This window comes from Callithrix jacchus, chromosome 15, assembly GCF_049354715.1.
Source record: "Callithrix jacchus isolate 240 chromosome 15, calJac240_pri, whole genome shotgun sequence".
In the NCBI taxonomy this organism is placed as follows: domain Eukaryota; kingdom Metazoa; phylum Chordata; class Mammalia; order Primates; family Cebidae; genus Callithrix; species Callithrix jacchus.
The window spans coordinates 83195439-83217250 of NC_133516.1; the positions used below are offsets into that span (position 1 = coordinate 83195439).

At 42.3% G+C, this 21812-nt stretch overlaps 1 protein-coding gene across 5 annotated transcripts in view; it reads right to left on the reverse strand.

Moving 5' to 3' along the window:
* The window catches only part of PLA1A (phospholipase A1 member A), a 46186-nt gene extending 24643 nt beyond the window's left edge, over positions 1-21543 (reverse strand). For all 5 annotated transcript variants that reach the window (XR_013527614.1, XR_013527613.1, XR_013527612.1 and 2 more), the window contains exons 1-5: positions 21437-21543; positions 6605-6806; positions 4711-4888; positions 4068-4176; positions 250-351 (exon numbers count right to left, since the gene is read on the reverse strand). Coding sequence is in view for 2 of the 5 variants with exons in the window: in XM_002758776.6 (XP_002758822.1) it covers positions 250-351; positions 4068-4176; positions 4711-4888; positions 6605-6806; positions 21437-21509 (664 nt within the window). In the remaining 3 variants the exon portion in view is untranslated. The remainder of the gene's footprint in view (positions 1-249; positions 352-4067; positions 4177-4710; positions 4889-6604; positions 6807-21436) is intronic.
* Positions 21544-21812: the final 269 nt, after the last annotated feature.

Sequence of the window (21812 nt, forward strand, 5' to 3'; positions counted from 1 at the left end):
CTACTGAAGACCCCGACTTTCTCCTTCCTAGCATCTGTCACTATTAGAACTACTGGAAGAAGTTGATTTGTATTATTTACTTGCTGCCGTCGACCTGGAGGTTTAGCATTATGATAAAACTCCGCACTGCGCAACAGAAGCTCAGAGAAGAGCACGGCATCTCTGCCCAGGGCCATGCAACTAGATGCCAGCCTCCTAGGCCCTGCCTTGAGCTCATTCCCTCGCCCTAGGAAGGTCACCCCAGCTCACTGTCAGTGTCTGTGTGGATGGCTTCCACGAAGAGGGCGTCTCCGGCATCCAAGCGCTCCTCCACACTGGCCCTGGTGTACTCAGGTCCAGCGGGGTCCAGACCTGTGAGGAGAGACTTATGTGAGGGACCCCTTTCCTCTCAGCTGCAGAAACACTCATGGACCTATCATACACCCACCCCTTCCAGTGCAGATCGTAGAGCCTCCCTGAAAAGACCCAAGGGTTGGGAGAATTAGCTGAGGATCATCTTCCTCAGGAAACCCCCCTCTCTCTTGTCTTTCTAGGGGGAATCCCTCAATGACCCAGTTTCTCTGGCTCTAAGATGAGCTTGATAACACCAATTGTCTGATAAGAGTTAATGAAAGTAATACTAACCTTCATGTAATAATAACAACAGCTACAATTTCTTTGAACAGTTACGATGTACCGGGCCTTCCTTATGCTGTGCAGTTTGACACACTCTAGTCCCCACCACAACACAGTGATTACTGTGAATATGACTATTCCCATATCTTAGTTTGGATCCCTTCCCTTCCCCCTACAACAAGCAGACCCTGCCACAAAAGTTCAAGGTAGATTTGGGAGAAAGTCTCAGAAAGCATGGTGAGGGAGTGTGAAAACAAGTCAGGGAATAAAGGAAAATATTCACGAGTATGGGCTACTGACTCCCACCCCATTGGGGCCCCTCTATGATACTGTAAAACAAGATTCAGAATTGTCCCTCCCAAAGGCCAGGAAAGAGGAGGGGTTTGCCACACAGCTCTAGCCCCGTATTAACTGAGAGTGGCTCTGGAAGCATAAAATGTTCCACACTTTTACCTGTATATAACAAAAATAACAAAACTGCCTGAAGATGATTTCCACAGGGGGCCAAGGAGATGTGCACTGTTACAACCATTCTACAGACATAGGAAGTGAGGCTCATAAAGAAATAAAAGGGGAAGTCCTTGCCCGAGAAATCAGGCAAGAGAAAAAAATAAAAGTCATCTAAATAGGAAAAGAGGAAGATGAATTGCCTCTCTTCATCAATGATATGACTCTAGAAAAGAACGCTAAAGATTTGACTAAAAGACTCCTAGACCTAATAAACAACTCCAGCAAAGTCTCAGGACACAAAATCCATGTACAAAAGTTGGTTGCATTTCTATGCACCAATAACGCTCAAACTGAGAGCCAAATCAAGAATGCAATCTCATTTTCGATAGTCACACACAAAAATGAAACACCTAGGAACACACCTAACCAAAAAAATGACAGATCTGTAAAAGGAAAACTCTAAATCCTGCTAAAAGAAATCATAGTTTGCTGGACGTGGTGGCTCACACCTATAATCCCAGCACTTGAGGAGGCGGAGGCAGGTGGATCACCTGAGGTCAGGAGTTTGAGACCAACCTGAACAACATGGAGAAATCCTATCTCTACAAATACAAAATTAGCCAGGCATGGTGGCACTTGCCTATAATCACAGCTACTCAGGAGGCTGAGGCAGGAGAACCACTTGAACCCAGGAGGCGGAGGTTACCGTGAGCTAAGATTGCACTCCAGCCTCAGCTCAAAAAAAAAAAAAAAAAAAAAAATCATACATGACAACATGGCACAAATAAATGGAAACACATTCTATGCTTTTGCATAGTATTTGCAAAAGTATCCTGTATTCTATGCAGGATTGGAAGAATAAATATTATTAAAATGTTCATTTTGCCCAAAGCAATCTACAGATTCAATGCTATCCCTACCAAATTACCAATGTCATTTTCACAGAATTAAAAAAATTTATTTTAAAATTAATATAGCACAATAAAGGGGCCCAAATAGTCAAGGAAATCCTAAGCAAAAAGAACAAAGCTGGAGGTACCACACTACTCAACTTCAAACTATACTATAAGCCTACAGTAATCAAACAGTATGGTACTGCTACAAAAATAGATACATAGGCCAATGGAACAGAATAGAGACCCCTGAAATAAAGCAGCACCCCTACAGCCACCAGACATTTGGCGAAGTTGACAAAAATTAACACTGAGGAAAAGGTACCCTATTCAATAAATGGCGCTGGGAAAACTGGCTGACCATATGCTGGAGAATGAAACTGGGCCCCTACATCTCACCATATACAAAATTACTCAAGAAGGATTAAAGACTTTAATGTAAGACCTCAAACTATAAAAAATCCTAGAAGAAAATCTGGGAAACTTTCTGCTGAATATTGGCCTAGGCAAAGCATTTATGACCAAGTCCTCAAAAGCAAACGCAACAAAAACAAAAATTGACAAATGAGACTTAATTACGCTAAAGACCTTCTGCACAGCAAAAGAAACAACCAATGGAGTAAACAGACGACCTACAGAATGGGGAAATATTCACAAACTATGCATCTGACAAAAGACTAATATCCAGAATCTATAAGGAACTTGAACAAATCAACAAGAAAAAAAACAAATAACCACATTACAATGAGGGCAAAGGACATGAAAAGAGACTTCTTAAAAGAAGACACACGAATGGGTAACAAATGTGAAAAAATGCTCAACATCACTAATCATCACATCATGATATATACCATCTCACACCAGTCAGAATTGCTATTATTAAAAAGTAAAACAAAAAACAGATTTTAGCAAGGTTTCAGAGGAAAGGGAATACTTATACAGTGTTGGTTGGTGGAAAGCAGTCTGAAGATTCCTCAAAGAACTAAAATAAAATTGCCATTTGACCCAGCAATCCCATTACTAGATATATACCCAAGGGAAAAGAAATTCTTCTACCAAGAGAATACCTGCACTAGTATATTCATTGCCGTTCTATTCACAATAGCAAAGACATGGAATCAACCCAGGTACCCACCAATGGTGGACTGGATAAAGAAAATGTGGTGGACCGGGCGCGGTGGCCCACACCTGTAATCCCAACACTTTGGGAGGCCGAGGCAGGTGGTTCACGAGGTCAGAAGATCAAGACCATCCTGGTCAACATCCTGAAACCCCATCTCTATTAAAAAAAAAATACAAAAAATTAGCTGGGCATGGTGGCGCATGCCTGTAATCCCAGCTACTCAGGAGGCTAAGGCAGGAGAATTGCCTGAACCCAGGAGGTGGAGGTTGCAGTGAGCTGAGATCGTGCCATTGCACTCCAGCCTGGGTAACAAGAGCGAAACTTGGTCTCAAAAAAAAAAAAAAAGAAAAGAAAATGTGGTACATATTCCCTATAGAATTCTACACAGCTATAAAAAAGAATGAAATTATGTCCTTTGCAGCCTCATGGATGTAGCTGGAGGCCATTTTCCTAAGCCAATTAATGCAGAAACAGAAAACCAAACACCGCATGTTCTCACTTATAAGTGAGAGCTGAACACTGGGCACACATGGACACAAAGATGGGAAAAATTGACACAGGGATTCCAAAAGGGGGAAGAAGAAAAAGGGGAAAGGGTTGAAAAATTACCTATCAAGTACTGTTTGCTACTTGGGCAATGAGATCATCAGAAGCCCAGACCTCAGCATCACATGCTATACACATGTAATAAACCTGCACACATAACACCTGAATCTAAAATACGTTTTTTAAATGAGAAATTTAAAAATGAAAAGTAAAAAAAGAAATACATTGCCTCTCACACTGATATTAGAGATCATGCAATAATAATAATACAACACCATTTTATGCAAAAGAACCAAAATAAATACATTTTAGTGTTAATAGGTGACTTGATCATAAGAACAAAGGCTCCATACACCCTTCTGCTTGCCTCAGAAGAGACATTTTCAGGGCAAGCTTTCTCTCTCTCTAAAGCCTTGAGGATGGGTGGGGAGGAATGTTACCTGTGATCTGTCCCAGCTGGCCTCTGAAGAGCTGTCCCACTTTGCCACCAACGTGGGCCCCCAGGCTAACACCAATGATGTGGATTGAGGATTTCGACACACCCAGCACCTAGAAGAGAAGGGACAGTGAGTTCCCCGTGGGCCACAGGGTCTGCTGGCTTCACAGGGCAGGCTTTCCCCACAAGCTTCAGAAGTCAAGGCCCTGGCATGACACACACACCGCACTTACTTTGGAGGGAAAAAGGACAGCACTCTCATCATTAATCACTTTTCCTCTTCCTGGGCTCCCCACCCTGATAACTCCTTTACTCTCCTTTTGGTGCCCAAAGTATGTGAGTAACAACCATGGCCATTCTCTCTTGAGGGGCAACTAAGTGCCAGACCATCTGCATTTGCTGTCTAATTTGCCATGACACATTTTACAGAGGAGCAGTGGGAGGCTCAGCATATTAAACCTCAGGACATTCAATTCAACCTGCCCAAGGTTAGCACTGTGAGTGGCAAGGTCAAGATTTGAACCCAAGACCACCGAGCCACCGAGTGACTCTGCTTCCACCCTAAGCCTCCTCAGGCAGTGCTTTGTCTTTCTGACCCTCTCTCCTCACACACAGCCCAAACTCACCCTAAGCTCTTCTGCACCTACCAGGAGTTTATCAAGGAAAAGGGAGATCTCGAGGCTCAAGTTAAACACATTTTTCACAGCTGAGAAGTAGATCCCTGTAGATCCATAAATCCAGTCCACGGCAATCACATTAGCATTCGCTGCACGCAGAAGGGTTCTAATGAATTTATCAATCCAGGAAGGCTTTGTTCCTAAGACCCTAGACAGGGGGCCAAAAAAGGGTGAAAAAATTACCTGTCAAGTACATATTTATTGTCATGGGAACCTCTGTTAATTGCAAACCCAGAAAAGAAGTCAAAATTAGACCAGGGGTTATATGAGGATTTTATTACACAGCACTTTGAGCATAGGGAGGACACAGTTCCAAAGTTGCCAAACCTTCTGCCAGCACATATGCAACCTTTGTGAAAATCATAAAACGGTGCCTTTTGTTCCAGGTAGATGCAGCCTCATGCCAGGGTTCATAACTCAGGTTGGATTTTAGCCCCACCAGACTTTTGTCAGGCACTTTTGCACAATGCATAAGCTATATAAACTGTATACATGGCATATAGGCTCATTCTTTGTGGAGTTTTTTTCTTTCTTTCCTTTCTTCCTTTCTCTTTCTTTCTTTTTCCTTCCTTCTTCCTTTTTTTCTCTCAGTTACCCATTGATTTATTCAACAAACATTTATTGAGTACCCATGGGCCAGGCAGTATGCTAGGTGCTTTCCAAAAAGTAAAGACAAAAAGGTGTAGTCGCTATCTTTCTGGAACTTACAGTATAATGGGACTTTTCTAGGAAAAGGAAAATGATAGAAAAATGTTTAGAAATCTTTCCCAACAGATCTGGATCAGGAAATACGATTTTTGATGGCTCCGGTATAGAAGCCAAGAGAGCACGCTCATGTGGATAGAGGAGCGGGGACTGAGCATGTGCCAGGGAATGGGGTTGCGGGATTTAGGAGCAGACAGAGTGACTGGCCTGATGAGCTTTCCACCTCTATTAGCTATCCCTGGGTTGGAGGTACATACTCAGCCTTGGAAAGTGGTCAAATGTAAGATTGGCTAGAGGAGAGGCTTTGACACAAGAGCAAGGAGAGATGCCTAAGGAAATATGTGGCTGAGTCCCTGGAATCCAGGGATCAGAGAGGTGGAGACATGCCAGAGATCAAGACCTGGTGGTCCTCTGTGCACTGCCTTTGTGTCTACCTTTTCATTGGATGCTCCCAACTCTACTTGACCTATGGTGCTGTTATTTTACCATATTCTCTCCATCTTTCCTCCCAGAAACCTTTCTCTGTTTCTGGCCCTATTGATGGCCTTTGGGGAAAAGATGTTCAAAGAAAGGATGGTGATTGAATTGAGACTTAATATGTGGACTGGGGGGTATCAGAGAAATTCAAGAGAAGTGTATAGCTCTGTCACACCTATAGCCTCTGGATATGATGGAAGTAGCACCCATAACTGGAAGTGTCTTAGGTCATAAAACCAGGGAAGAAGTGAAGAAGGGGAAATACAACCATGCTGTTAGTCCCAAGAGACTGTGAGAATCCCATGATGTCATTGTCTGAGATGAATCATGACATGCAACCCACGCTTCAGGGAAAAAATGACCACTGAGATCATTCCTACAACCTCCCCTTTAATTTGGATATGGAAACCAAGGCTCTGTATGGAGATTTGTCCAGAGTCACAGACATGTACTGCTTATGAGTGTGTAGACAAGACTGGGTGAAGGAGTAACGTATATGACCAATAAGAATGTACAGTATGTGTGCATGTTGACATGAGACCCCACCAAAGACAGCAGGACATGGGGATGGAACATGTGACCATAAGTAAATTCATTCTTCGTCTTGCTCCCCACTAACTGCTTATGGTGTTACGGTTACTTGATCTTAGCAGAGAGATCCTGTTGGTTGGTTAACTCCCACCTGAATCCATGGATAATTAGTTTGGTTCCCAGAGTGGCATTGAACCCAGAGTTTTGGAGGTCACTGCTTCCTTCCACTAGCTTCCCACAGCTAGGATTCGAAGGGACAAACAGGAGAAACTGGACTTTGAGGACGGTGCCTTCAAAAAGGTTGGCATTCTGGAAGTCAGCACACTTTGTCTGTGGGGTAGGAGGTGCATCCCCTAGAGGAAAACAAAACAAAACAAGAAACATCCAAGGTGAGGTCATCTGTTCATAAAAGGAAGAAAGACAACCTTGGAAGGAAACAAGAAACAGGGGCCTGCAGGCATGGGGTTTATTACGCAGCAGCTAGTGCAATAATCACTCAGTTATTACAGCCTGCATCACTTCTGTGATGAAGCTCTGTGAAGATTTTTCATGCCTAAGGACAAAATAGCAGAGAAGGAATATCGCTCAACTAGATGAGATTAAAGGCCATGGTGAAATGGCTGTTGTTATAGGCTAAACTGAGTCTCATATCCCAGAATGGATATGTTGAAATCTTAACCCCTAATACTTCAGAATGTGACTGTGTTTGGAGATAGGGTCTTTACAAAGGTAATTAAGTTAAAAGGAGGCCAGTGGAGTGGGCCTAAATCAGTATGACTGTAGTCTTTATATGAGGAGGAAATCTGGACACAGACAGAGGAAAGGGGTTTAAAGACCAAGGGAGACAGTGGCCATCTACAAGCCAAGGACAGGGGCTTGGAAAAGATCCTTTGCTCCTCGCCCTGAAGAAACCAACACTGCCGGCCTCTTGATCTCAGACCTCCAGGCTCCAGAACTGTGAGGCAATACATTTCTAGTGTTCGAGCCACCCAGTCCGTGGCACTGTTTATGGCAGCCCTAGCAAACTGGTAGAGAATTCTGAATAGAACCCTTGGCAGCCAAATGAACAATTGCCCTGGGGACTAGCCTCTACTCTGAACGCTCCATTCCAGAAGGATTTCCAACTCCCTAGCCCCACCTAATCACTTCTGGTCCTTATGAGCAGTCGAGAGCCCTGCCATAGCCTTCCAGTGCCCAGCCATGGCCTAGACAGATGGTAGCGAAGAGCATTAACAAGTCTCAGCTACTTCACAGCACCTTACAATAGATACCTTTACACTGGAAATTCTCTGGCCAATGTAACTGCAGGCCTTTGAAAAATACTGAACAGAGGCTGGGTGTGGTGCCTCACACATGTAATCTCAGCACTTTGGGAGGCCAAGGCAGGTGGATCACAAGGTTAGAAGTTCAAGACCAGCCCGGCCAACGTGGTGGAACCCCGTTTCTACTAAACATACAAAAATTAGCCTGGCGTGGTGGTGGATGCCTACAATCCCAGCTACTCGGGAAGCTGAGGCAGGGGAATTGCTTGAACCCAGGAGGTGGAGGTTGCAGTGAGCTGAGATCACGCCACGGAGCTCTAGCCTGGGTGACAGAGCAAGACTCTGCCTAAAAAAAAAAAAAAAAACTGAACAGAAAAGGCAACATGAAACTTCTGCTTCCCAGGGAGCTGAAAATCTGGCCCATTTTCAGTACCCAGCATCCCACCCCCACCCCGACTTCTGTGATGCAGAGATGTGGTCCCTGACTCCCATACATCCCACAGGGAGACTGGCAGGAGCAGCAGCGTGCACACTGACCCACAGAACACAAGCCCATCATGGCCCTAGCACTGCTGACACCAGACAAAGTGATTCACAGAATCAGAGGTTCAGAGGAGAGGTCAGATTACTGATTTTAGTTTATGTGGCCCCCTTTGTCGAGGAAGACATTAACTTTAGGTTTCTGGAGTGATTATCTGCCATCAGAGGTGACTGGGAGCCCATATATAACAGGAGTATGGATCTGGGATGCTCTAGGATATGGTGCTATGAGTGGATTGTGGGAACCCCACCTGTGGAGAATAACTCAAGCCACGAGGCCTTCTGGATCATCACTGCTTCTGAGCCCCAGACTTTGTCCCCAGTCTCCTCGAAGAGCCAGACCAAGCAGGCAGGTTTGGAGGCTCCTGGGATGAAGCCCACTCTGAGAGTACGGGCCCTAAGCTCTTGAGCCTGCAGCTTGAACTCCCACAGCAAATGAGAGGGCTAATGCCTGACTCCACCATTTTATCAGCCTCCCCCAGCATTTCGCTCTTTAAAGAAAAGATGAAAGGACTGTGCTTCAGCATGAGACATGAACCACATCAATGAGTAAATTTGCTCTATTGATCATATAGGGCAGCCTGCATCCATCAGAGAGTTTGAGTCCTTTTAAAAGAGCATATGATGTCACAAAGCAAGCCCAAATAATCATCAAAGAATCAACATCATCTAAACAAAACGTAATAAAACTAGAAATCAATAACAAAAATTATTTTAAAATACATTTGGAGATGTAAAAACACCCCCTCTGTTTTTTCCACTAGGATAAGCCCAATCCCATGTGCCTGTGGTATTTTTACCAGCCCACACAAAGAGGAGCTTCTGGGCACAATTCCTCATGGACATATATTGCTGAAGCTTGTTCAAGATTTTAAAAATGTTTATATTGAGGTAAAATATACATATATATATAATCATCTTTACTTTTTAAGCATACAGTTCAGTGGTAATAAATACATATATATTCTTTTTTCCCTTTATTCCCAACTCCTCTCTCCTTCTCAGCCTCTGGGAACCACCAATCTACTCTCTATCATTATGAATCCACTTTTTTAGCTCCTGCATATGTGAAAAAGTGATATTTGTCTTTCTGTGTTGGCTTATTTCACTTCACATAATGGCCTCCAGTTCCACTCATGTTGCTGCAAACGACAGGATTTCCTTCTTTTTTTTTTTGAGACGGAGTTTCGCTCTTGTTACCCAGGCTGGAGTGCAATGGCGCAATCTCGGCTCACCGCAACCTCCGCCCCCTGGGTTCAGACAATTCTCCTGCCTCAGCCTCCTGAGTAGCTGGGATTACAGGCACGCGCCACCGTGCCCAGCTAATTTTTTGTAATTTTTAGTAGAGACGGGGTTTCACCATGTTGACCAGGATGGTCTCGATCTGTTGACCTCGTGATCCACCCGCCTCGGCCTCCCAAAGTGCTGCGATTAGGATTTCCTTCTTTTTAAAGGCTGAATAGTATTCCTTTGTGTGCATACTCCACATCTTTCTTTTATTATTATTCATCTGTTGATGGGCTCTTAGGTTGGTTTTATATCTTGGCTATTGTGAACAGTGCTGAAATAAACATGATATCTCTTTGATATACTAATTTCCTCTCCTTTCTTTTGGATATACACCCAGTAGTGAAATTTCTGGATCATATGGAAGTTCTATATTTAGTTTTCTGAGGAACCTCCATACTATTCTCCATAGTGGCTACACTAATTTACACTCCCACTAACAGAAAAACACCCTTTCAAAGTTTTAAGCAATGAATAATCACAATGGAAACTACAGAATATTGAAAACTAAATGACAATAAGACCAGCACATGCCAAAACTTGCAAAGAGTGGCTAAAACAGCACTTGGGTTGTTAAAATAATGACTTGGCAAGCCATTAGACTGAGGCAGCTCTAGTGCTTGAGTTGCTACAGAAAGTAACCGAATCGCAGATCATACTGAAGAGTTGTATCCGAGGAGACTGAGGCTTAAGCTTTACCACTCAGAAGCTGCCAACTAACCTCTGATGAGGGACCTTAAGGTACTGCTCCACTTTAATCAAATATTTCTTTGCCTTTCTCCATATGCACCTTATAAAATTTCTTCCTCACCCACCTTTGGTGGAGGCCTGAGACACTTGCTGTGTGAAGCTGCCCAATCCATGAATCACCATTTGTTCAACTAAACTCTTTAAAATTTTAATGTCCCTAAGTTTATCTTTTAATTGGGAGCAATGTCTAACCTTACATGCAAATGTTGGGGGGGGAAAGGAAAGATTTAGATTAGATAAGTTAATATTTTAACTCAGAAAAGAATACCACAGTAATTCCAAATAAAATATAAGGAAAGAAACATAAAGGTAATAGTTGAAATTGAAGAAATAGAAAATAAGGAAATATCAGCAACATGGATAGCAACATAGTCATTACAGTTTCTCAGGCCTTGCAAACTTGCCTGGGATATCTCTGACTCTTCTCTCTCTCTCACATTCCACATACAATTGGTAAGTTCTGTTGGCTTGACCATCAGAAGAAAATATTCAGAATCTAACCCTTCTCCCCACTTTGGTCCAAGCCACCATCATCTCTCACAGACACTGCAACTGCGTTTCTTGCCCTCTCGGCCCCTTCAGTCTATTTGCAACATAGCAGTCATGATTTTTTTTTTTTTTTTTTTTTGTCAGTCATGTTACATCTTTGTGCAAAAGTCTCCAAGCCTTTCACTCAGATTGAAACCTGAAGTCCTAACAATGGACTGTAAGGCCCTAGCTGAGCTAATCCACCCCACTCCAAGAGTCCTCTGCTTTATGCTACAATCACTCACTGTTTCAGCCAGTTGTCCTTGCCCTGCCTCACTCTAGATTGCCTCCTGCCTGAGGTCTTTGCCCAGCTAGCTGTTCCTTTTGCCTGAATGCATTTCCCCCCCACATCTACATGACAGCTCCTTCCCTTCCTTTAAATCTCTTCTTGTCAAGTGCTCTCTTCTCTACTCTCAGCACCCTATTTCAGTTGTAACTTGCTTGTGTTCCCAACCTCATTTCTCTCAATCTTTCTTACCCTCGTCTATTTATTTGTATAGCAATCATCACCTTCTAATCTACTATGGAATTTACCAACTTATTATACTTACTGTCTTTTGGTAGTTAGTCCACATTAGAATGTACTTTTGAACAAAGCGGAGATTTGTTAAATCCATTTTGTTCACTCTATTGCCTAAAATAAAATCAACAGATGAGCAGAAAGAAAGAACACTTGACAAAATTCAGCACTCTCTAATGTAAGAAAGGATATCTACTAAAACCCTATAGTAAGGATCAGATTTACTGGGAAACATTAAAAGTAGTCTATCTAGTACTGGGAACAGATAAGAAATGTCTGCTATCACTGCTTCTGTTAAATATGGTGCTGGAGGTCCTAGTCCTAACCACTGAAACAAGACATTTTATCCCATTTATCCTATAATGGGATAAAAGTTACAAAGTTGGAAAAGGGAGAGAAGAAAATCGTCAATGTTTGAAGCTGATGAAACAGAGAATCATATTCGAATACTGCCTCTACCTAGCCACCACTCAAACCAAAGGACAGTGGCAGATCAATATAAAAGGAGAGAGACAGAAAGATACTGACAATCTCAAACATAAAAATAACATCCCCATGAACAGAAACAGAAAGAGAAACAGAAACGCAAAATAGTGCTGGGAGCCAAGGCTAGGGGAAGGCAGTGGTTGTAAGAATTCAGATAGGTAATGTGAGAGGGGTCGACCTCAAAAGTGCCACATGCCAGATGTGAAGGGCCAGCACCAGGCTCACTCAGGAGAGGAAGCTAAAAACAAAAGTAAAACAAACGAAACCCAGCCCATTACTTCCTGCTTGGGGCTATAGCTTTATTTAAGGATGCAGGATAGAAAGACGAGGCCTCAGGAACAGGAGCTGGGGCCCCCCACCTGACTGCTTCATGACTGGAGGACAGGTCTAAAGATAGGGAGGTGGGGAAAGGAGGGAAACTCGGGAGTTGGCTGTGGGTAGAGGAGGAGGGGGACCAAAATTAAACTTCTCATTGAAAATTAAAATGAAACGCTTAATGTAATATGTTAGAAGCCAAGAAAATAGTTATCTTTGGGGCAGCAATGCCTAAGAGGGATAGTGGTTGGGTTCTAGGAAAATGTTTCATTTTCTATGATCCTATGATGGTTATACAGGTGAATTCACTCTGAAATGCATTAATCCGGGTAGGAATCATTTGTGAACACTTTTGTATATATGTTGTACTTCAATAAAAATTTTCTTAGAAATAAGCCTGCAAATAAAATACTTATATATATAAAGAAATTGTATGTTTACAAAGATAGTCAATAAAACTAATAAACGGATCCCAAACTCATTCCAGGTGAAACAAGCTTTAAAACACCTTTGATATAGATTTTAAGGTAAGTATGCTAAGAACATACAAGCATAAAAACACAGTGCAATAAATTATAAAATAAAAACAGGCATAAATGTTTAAATAAGATGTATAGGAAAAAGGTAATTAGAAAATGGGAAATTAAAAATGGTCATGGAAATGAGAAAGAAATCAATACTATAATCTAGCCTGGAAGTAAAATAAATTTTTTAAATATAATAGTGCAGGTAAAAAATATAGGTAATAGATAGAGAGGCTCCAATATTTTTCTTGTAGTTGGTCTCAAAAAAGGGAGATTGAGAGAAAAAGCAGTATTTTGAAAAGACAATTACTAAGAATTTTCCATAACTAAAAAAAGAGTATGAGTTCTCCAATCAAAAATTATCCTCAGCATAATGAGCAAGATAAAAAATTAATAAATCTATCTTAGCCAGACCATAGGATAACTGTAGAATGTCAAGGATTTAAATATATTCTTGGCTGGGCACAGTGGCTCATGCCTGAAATCCCAGCACTTTGGAAGGCCAAGGCAGGAGGGTCACTTGAGCCCAGGAGTTTGAGACCAACCTGGGCAACATAGTGGGTCTCTAGCCCTCACTCCAGAAATCTTTAAAACTTCCTATCAAATACATTGGAAAACATAAAACAAATGGATAGTTTTCCAGAAAAATATAATTTACTGAAACTAACTCAAGAAGAACTAGAAAACCCAAATAAACATAATAGCATCAAAAAATTGAATTGGAAACCAAAAATTTTTTCTGGCCATAAAATACACTAGAGCCAAATAATTTTGTTTGAGAACTCTACCAAACCTTTAAAGTACAGATATAAACTATTTTATAGAATAGAAACTTATTTCATGAGGTTATAATAACCTAGTATCAAAACCAGACAAGAGCAATACGAGAAAGAGAAATAGTAGAGACAAATTTCTTTTATGAATATATATACAAAATAGTAAATATAAATATATGCAAAAATAAATGTTGGCAAATCAAATTCAACATTGTATTAAAATATACATCATGACCAAAAAAAATTGCCCCTGATGACCTTAGATTGACTGAGCTAGTTCATAAATTTTAGAAGAAAATATGAGAGATTTTCTTTACGGGAAGATTCCTTAAACAAGACACCAGAAGCACAAATCACAAACTAAAACATTGATAAATTACATTCTGTTAAATGCACAAGCCTTGGCATAAAAGCACTAGCAAAAAATACAATTAAAAAGCAAGCTATAGGCTTTTTTGCAATGCATATAATAAACAAATTATTTTTGTCAATAACATAAAAATGTGACACGAACCAACGAGAAAAAATGAGAAAGACAGTGGAAGCATGGACAAACCATAGGAACAGATATCACAGAAGAGGAAATCATAATACATGAGTTCAACTTTATTAATAAGCACTGAAGGGCAGATTAAAATGACAAAAAGGCAGCATTTCATTTGCATGAGATTGGCAATAATTAAATAATGTGATGACACTAAATATTAAACAGAAGGGAACTGGGATAACTGGGATCACATACATCTTCTGGTGAGGATATAAAATGGATCAGCCACCTTGGAGTGCAATTCGGCTACACCAGGTAAAGCTGGAGAGGCAATTGCCTTGGGACCCAGGGATTCCATTTTTAGAAATCAATCTTAAATTTTTCCCGTTGCAGCCCTGTATGTAGTAGGAAAAATCTGCAAACAATCTAGCTGTACTTTAATGAAGAGAAATAGCTAAATACATTGTGATTCACCTTACAGTGCTCACCACCAACCTAACTTCAGTGAGGATGTATTTAATCAAGATTCTGGAGACTTTACCATGTGACAGCTAGGGCTACAGAGGAAATAGCGTAAGAATAAAGACATAGTCCCCACCCTCATAGAGAGCACACTCCAGCTGGGAATGGCCAAACCAGTGTGTGTGAGACACTGCATTAATGTGAACCCGGGGGAAAGACTGAGAGTGAGGGATGGAGATCCTGATGTTAGAGGGACCCTCACCCCAGGGGGCATGCCCATGAATTGGGAGCAAGGAGGAGAGTCCAGATATCAGGCAGCTTTGAGAGCCTGAGAGAAGAGGGTGGCTTGAAAGATTTGGTGCATATTGGGGTGAGGATAGCAGACTGAGGTTCAAGGCTGAGCCATGGGGTACTGAAGGCCTGGATGAGGTGAGGTTGTGCGGGACAGAAGCACATGTGGAGTGAGGTTTTCCAAATCAAGGAGGGGCACTGACAGTGAACTCAGGAGTCTGAAGAGTCTCGTTGTGATTGTTGAGGAAATGAAAAAGGAGCATCCTCCATCTTCATTGCAGATGTCCCTACCTGCACAGTAGGGGCCACTGCACCAAGACCACCAGGGCCCACTTTTAGGACAGGTAGATTCATTGAGGAATTGCAACTAGAATCATGCAAGAATAGCCAATTGATTCAGAAAAAGAAACTGGATGGGGTAGGGGGGAAGGTGAGGAGTAGTGCAGGTAAAAATCATTTGTACCTCACATGCCAAAGGACTTACTTTTATGGAACTCTTACAAATAAGAAAAAAAAAATCAAACAAGCCAATAAAGAAACAGACAAAAGGCATAAACAGGCAATTAACTGAAAGCAAATGAAAATGGCCAACAGACACATAAAAAAGATGTTTAATCTTAATTATAATAAAAAATAAGAATTAAGACAAACAATGTAATTCTATTTTTCTTATCAGGCTGATAATACCAAAAACACTTGACATTCGCAGAGCACTAGCAGAGACGTGGGGAAACAGCCATGCTCACATATAAATCAACAGTTATAATCTCTTTGTGAGGCAGTTTTTCTCACATCTATTAAAAATGTATAAGATAGAAATTTTTCAGACCTAAGATGCCATATGTAAACAGCCATTAAAAAGAATGTGGAGAACGATCCAAGATGGCCGATCGGTAACATCCCGGGATTGCAGCTCTCAGGGAAGGCGCGGAGAACTAGAGGACGCCACACTTTCAGACAAAGTCTGGTCGCTCACGGAGCAGAAGATCCCCCAGTGGTGGAAACACACGAGTCGCCAGCGCGACTCTCGTGGTCGGCGCAGCGGTTCGGCCGGCACCTCGGCGCGGCAGCGCTCGGCGCAGAGTAAACGGGACAGGTTCCCCTTCTGACCGAGGTTTGGAGCCCCGGGAAGGCAGAGTCGCCTACTACGGACACAAGAAGGAAGCCAGACAGGAGAATCCTGGGCAGAAAAGCACCATCAGTCTTAACGCCGCTGCTCTGGTCCTGGGAACTAACAACCTGGATGTCCACTCAAGAGACCTAATCTGAAAGTTGTAATTTCAAAGACGACAGGAGGATAAATTTACAATGACGGGAAGAAACCAGTGTAAAAAAGCTGAGAATACTCAAAGTCAGAACGCCTCTCCCTCTAAAGATGATCACAGTTCCACATCAACAATGGAACAAGGCTTGATGGAGAACGAGCGCCTCCTGATGACAGAATCACTCTTCAAGGAATGGATAATAACAAACTTGGGTGAGTTAAAAGAACACGTTGTAGCCCAACGTAAAGAAACTAGGAACTTTGAAAAAAGGTTTGATGAAATCCTATTGAGAATAGACAACTTAGAGAGGAGTATGAGTGAATTAATGGAACTGAAGAATACAATACAGGAACTCCGAGAAGTATGCACAGGTTTAAACACTCGAATTGTTCAAGCAGAAGAAGGGATATCAGAGGTCAAAGTCCAACTTAATGAAATAAAACGTGAAGAAAAGATTAGAGAAAAAAGGTTAAAAAGGATGAGCAAAGTCTCCAAGAAATGTGGGACTATGTGAAAAGACCAAATTTACGTTTGATAGGTGTACCTGAATGCGACGGAGAGAATGAATCCAAGCTGGAAAATACCCTTCAGGATATTATTCAGGAAAATTTTCCTAAACTAGCAAAGCAGGTCAACATTCAACCTCTGGTAATACAGAGAACACCACAAAGATATTCCTCAAGAAGAGCAACCCCAAGGCACATAATCGTTAGATTCACCAGGGTTGAAACGAAGGAGAGGATACTAAGGGCAGCCAGAGAGAAAGGTCGGATTACCCACAAAGGCAAGCCTATCAGACTTACAGCAGATCTCTCGGCAGAAACTCTACAGGCCAGAAGAGAGTGGGGGCCAATATTCAACATCCTCAAAGAACAGAACCTTCAGCCCAGAATTTCATATCCAGCCAAACTAAGCTTCACAACTGAAGGAAAAATAAAATCTTTTATGAACAAGCAAGAACTCAGAGATTTTATTACCACCAGGCCTGCTTTACAAGAGCTTCTGAAAGAAGCATTAAACACAGAAAGAAACAACCAGTATTAGCCTTTCTAAAAATACACCAAAAAGTAAAGAGCACCAACATAAAGAAGAATTTACACCAACAAATGGATAAAACAGCCAGTCAACATCAAATGGCAGTAACCCTAAATTTAAATTGACTAAATTCCCAATCAAAAGACACAACCAAAACCCAACGGCATGTTACATCCAGACCTGTTTCACATGCAAGGATACACAAAGACTCAAAACAAAGGGATGGAGAAAGATTTACCAACCAAATGGAGAGCAAAAATAAATAATAAATAAATAAAAAGCAGGAGTTGCAATTCTTGTATCGGACAAAATAGATTTTAAAGCAACAAAGATATAGTGGTAAAAGGATCAATGCAACAACAAGAGCTAACGATCCTAACACCCAGATAGGAGACTTAGATTCAATGAGACAGAAAATTAATAAGGATATCAAGGACTCGAACTCAGATCCAGAACAAGTAAACTTAATAAATATTTATAGAGCTCTCCACTTCAAATACACAAAATATACATTCTTGTCAATACCACATCACACCTACCCATAAGTTTAAATGAAACATTGATTGGCCATTATTAATACCCAATTTTTTTCAAAATAAAGCAATATTTCCATTTACTCTCCCTCTTTCTCTTCTTCTTTCTTCCTCTCCTTTACTTGTTATTTTTTTTCTTTCCTTCTCTCAAAAAAAAAAAAAAAAAAGAATGTGGCATCTCTGTATATTAATATGGAAGGATTTTACACATGTGCAAATAAATGTATACTATATATCTTATATAAGGAAAAATATATAGCACATATAAAATATATATATTGAGGTCATACTGAGCCTTTAGAGCTATGTGAATTTTTACCACTTACATATATTTGCATATATTACTTGCATCTTTTTTACCAGTTTGATTCTTAAAACTTGCAATTTCCATTTGGGCTCATTTGATATTTATGACATGCCAGGCTGACCAGTGGTTTATAAACAATTAAAAGGAGGGGTGCAGAATGAAATACTGGCTTGTGTAAGTCTGAAAAGAGCCTATAGTTTTCTATTCTTGAGTCTTTGACGCTGAAGAAGTGTTGGAGAAGATGAGTAAAGGCCTGGTGACAGCCCAGGGGCTGCTCATGGTTCTCATGGGTTGCGTCTGGGATCTGTAAATGCTGGAAATGTGTTCCCCTACACTCCCACCTGTCTTGGGTGTGTTCTATAGATAAGTATCCCCCATGTGGTTTTGTTTGGTAGAAGTGTTATTTTGCAAATACAGTTTTGATTGTGTGGCCTGGACCAAGAAGGGATAGGGTGCTTTGAAGGTGACAGAGTTGGTACAAAATCACATCAGACACTTTGTTATCAAATGTGGAGATGATGGAGGAGCCCTTGGTCTATGTGTTGGGAAGTGGACACCCTCCTCCAGGCTCCTCAGGAGGACACTGCAGGATGGGAGGAGGTTGGAGGCCCCCCCACATAGCTTGAGGGTGGCTTGAAGGTGGCCCTGTCACGTATGCAGGGTGCAGCAGCACCATCATGCCCAAGCTGGCCTTGGAGAGGCTGGTATCAAAGGCTGCTTCTCCTCAGCTGTCTCTGACACCAGCTCAGCACAATGGGCCCCTGAACTTTCTGCCACATCCAGGAGCCCTGGGCTCCCCAAAGACAGAGCTGTTCTATTAGACAACCTGTGGATTGAGGCATCAGCAGCCAGGAGTGTCTCTGAAATGGGCCACCCTCTGGAACCCTTCTTTGGCTGAATTGTTTCAGGATGGGTGTCATTTAATCAACCTGCACTAATGTCAGGAAGTAGAGATGAGGATTGCAGCCTGATCAATTTCTTTCTTTTCAGTAACCAAGGCCTTTGGCTTATTGAATGTATCCTGTGTGCCAGGACCTGGGTGAGGCTCTGGGGATTCAAGGATGAGGAAGACACCAGCTATAACTGCCCTTGGGGAGCTCCAAGTCTAGCAGGGAAAGGGAAAATCATCAGGAAGCCCCATAACAAATAGGGATGTAAGATCTGTGATCAGGAAACGAGGGTACAGAGAGAACACACAGAGAGGCCACCTACCCCAGATGGAGGAAGACTTACTTGCGCACCCACCTGGAGGAGAGGACGCCTAAGCCAGCCTGGAAGCTCAAGAGCCAGGTTGAACAAAGAGCCCAACAATGTCACCCTCCACCGTCCAAGAAAAGGCTGGGTGTGACTGGGGTTGCCATGAAAGATTGTGCAGGCACCTGGCCAGGAAAGTGAGTGGAGGCTGAACTTCCAAGAGGCCCATGTGGGTCAGCTACTGTCTTTGTGTGACAGTAGGCACCTGGGTACCTCCTGAACCTCCTCCCTCCCTATTGTTTGAGCTCTTCCTTTCCTTGAGCTCTCTGCATCCGCCATCTTCTTTCTTTCCACCTACTTCCTCTAGGCTGTTTGAAGATAATTATACTCTTTTTCCCTTTCCCTGTGGCATATTTCTATCTCTCTCAGACACACACACACACACACACACACACACTCTTCTATCTCTGCCTATCCATCAACTCAATTTCTGCTAAAAGTAAGAATAAGGAACATTAAGCTAATATTGTCGCTGTTGACAGTGAAACAGTTAAGGTGGGAAAGAACGAGAAGCAGATGGGAAATAGAGAATTCCTCACTGGGTAAGTGTGGAAAGAAAGACACCGGAGACAAAGGCAAGAGGACCAGGCAAGGAAACCCTCAGGCCCCGCTAACATGTTATTATAAGCCCACTTCCTTCCCCGAGCATCTAGAATGTTGCCCACATATGTGGCTGGAACCCAATCAGCTTCTGCCCTGACCCTAACCCTCCCACCTGGTTCAGAATTTCTGGGCTCCTCTTATCTGTGTGACCGAAGTCCCAGGCTCACTGAGAGATGAGCTTCCAACAAGAGTTTGATGCCAATTTGCTGCTCCCACTCCTCAACCCTCAAATCAGGACACCTAGCAAACGCCTTCTAGGCCCTTAGGAGTCCTGGGGCTCCTGAGCAGGGACCAGGTGGGCCTGCCAAGCCCAATTCTCAGAACGAGACCCACAGCTCTCCCAGGTGACACCTCCCACCTTCTCTCCAAGTGGCTCATGACAAGCCTGTTCCCTCCACTTCCATCAGCCTAGACAACCATTTGCTAATAATAAAATCACAAGGGAATAAGCAGCTGCAAAAGTCAGACCCTGTACACAGACGGTCTCAATCAGTCCTTACAGTATTCCTATATGGTCAGGATCATTTCCAACTACAGGTAAAGAAAGCCACTTTTTCAATGTCACATAGCTGCTGACAAACAGCACCAGGATTCCAGTCCGGGTTAGCCTGACCCAGACAGAGCCTATTCCTCATCAGCTCAACCCATTGCCTCCTCTAAGCAGCAATGCAGCAACATGCACTGGGCATCTGCTGTATATAGAGCCCAGCACTAAGTAAGCTAAAAGAGACAGAGGCCTCAAATCCTCACCTTTTAGGAAAAAATAATTGAGGTAGGAGAAAGCACATCTCAGCAGCACCTTTGAAAAAAACCATCTATGAGTGCAAGCAGAGTATACAGTCACCCAGATGGATCTTTGGAGCAGGGAGGGGTGCTGAGCAGAAAAAGGACAAGTGCAAGAGAGACAGGAATACAGAAGCCCCCGTGGAAGATGCAAAGAACAGAAATTAGTACAAAGGTGATGTGGCAACTCCAGGCAGAAGCAATGACATATTCTAGAGCCAGGGAATGAGAATTAAATGTCCGACGGCGAAGACAGGAAAGCAGCCTGCTTTTGGGAGCCAGGGGAGGGGATTTTTCTAAGGGTGAGGTTACCACCAGAGTGAGAAGGAGTCTTCTGAGAACCTCACTGCCACGCAAGGTGGAGCAGGTTAATTTGCTATGTTAGGCACGGGGTGGAGAGGTGGGCAGTGGGTCAGTTCTTTGCCAGGGGAAAGCTAAAATGCAAATTGGCATCTGAGGGAAGCTATTCTACGTTACATGTGAGGGTAGCAGGACTAGTTTCCATCACCCAGCTGGGATGATGAACCACTTGAGTTAGGCTACTGGGATATAAAGGACGTCTAACAATCTCAATGGCAAAATCGTTATTAGTTTGGAAAACCTGAATTTTAAAATTAAATATATCTTGGAATGGTGGATATTTATGGGATGAAAATGAATATTTTAGAATTAACCAAAAAATTTCATTTTCTTACAGTTGGTCCTGGCTTATGCAAGGTGAAAAGAGTTTTTATGTGGGTTTTAGAAAAATGAGTCAGATAATCAAGGAAAGTTCAGGTTTTGTGACCTGAGAAAACGTTCTGTTTACCATCATTTCGATTATGATAAGAGGGTATTTTCCCTACTCTTAAATGCACCTCAGAAGAGGCAAAAGGTTTTTAGGGGACCTTCCAAAAGTTGATATTCCGTAAGTAGTTGGAGAAATATGATCATGGACTGAAATAAGTTCCTCCCAAGGCCTGAGCTCTGGCTTACCTGAACTTCCAATGCTGAGCCACAAAAGGAGGCCCCCAACCCAAAAGCAGCTCTTCCAGGGACCTGGGGGCATCGCTGAGCTGGAGATCTCAGAGCTGGTATGGAGTAATTCCCTAAAGCCAAAGAGATCACATAACCCAGCCTCTCAGGAAACACCCACGTGGGTTTCACTAATCATTAACTAGCTTCATGACCTGAAAAGGAAAAATAAATTCTTCCTATTTATTTAAATGCCAGAGTTTTCAGTTTCTTTTTCTCAATGAAAATAAACACACTTTTTTCTTTAACCAGAACACATTGAAACACACTGTCCTTCCTCTTTGAGCCGAACGCGATCAGGAAAGTATTTCCTGCACCTCTCCCACTTCCCAAGATA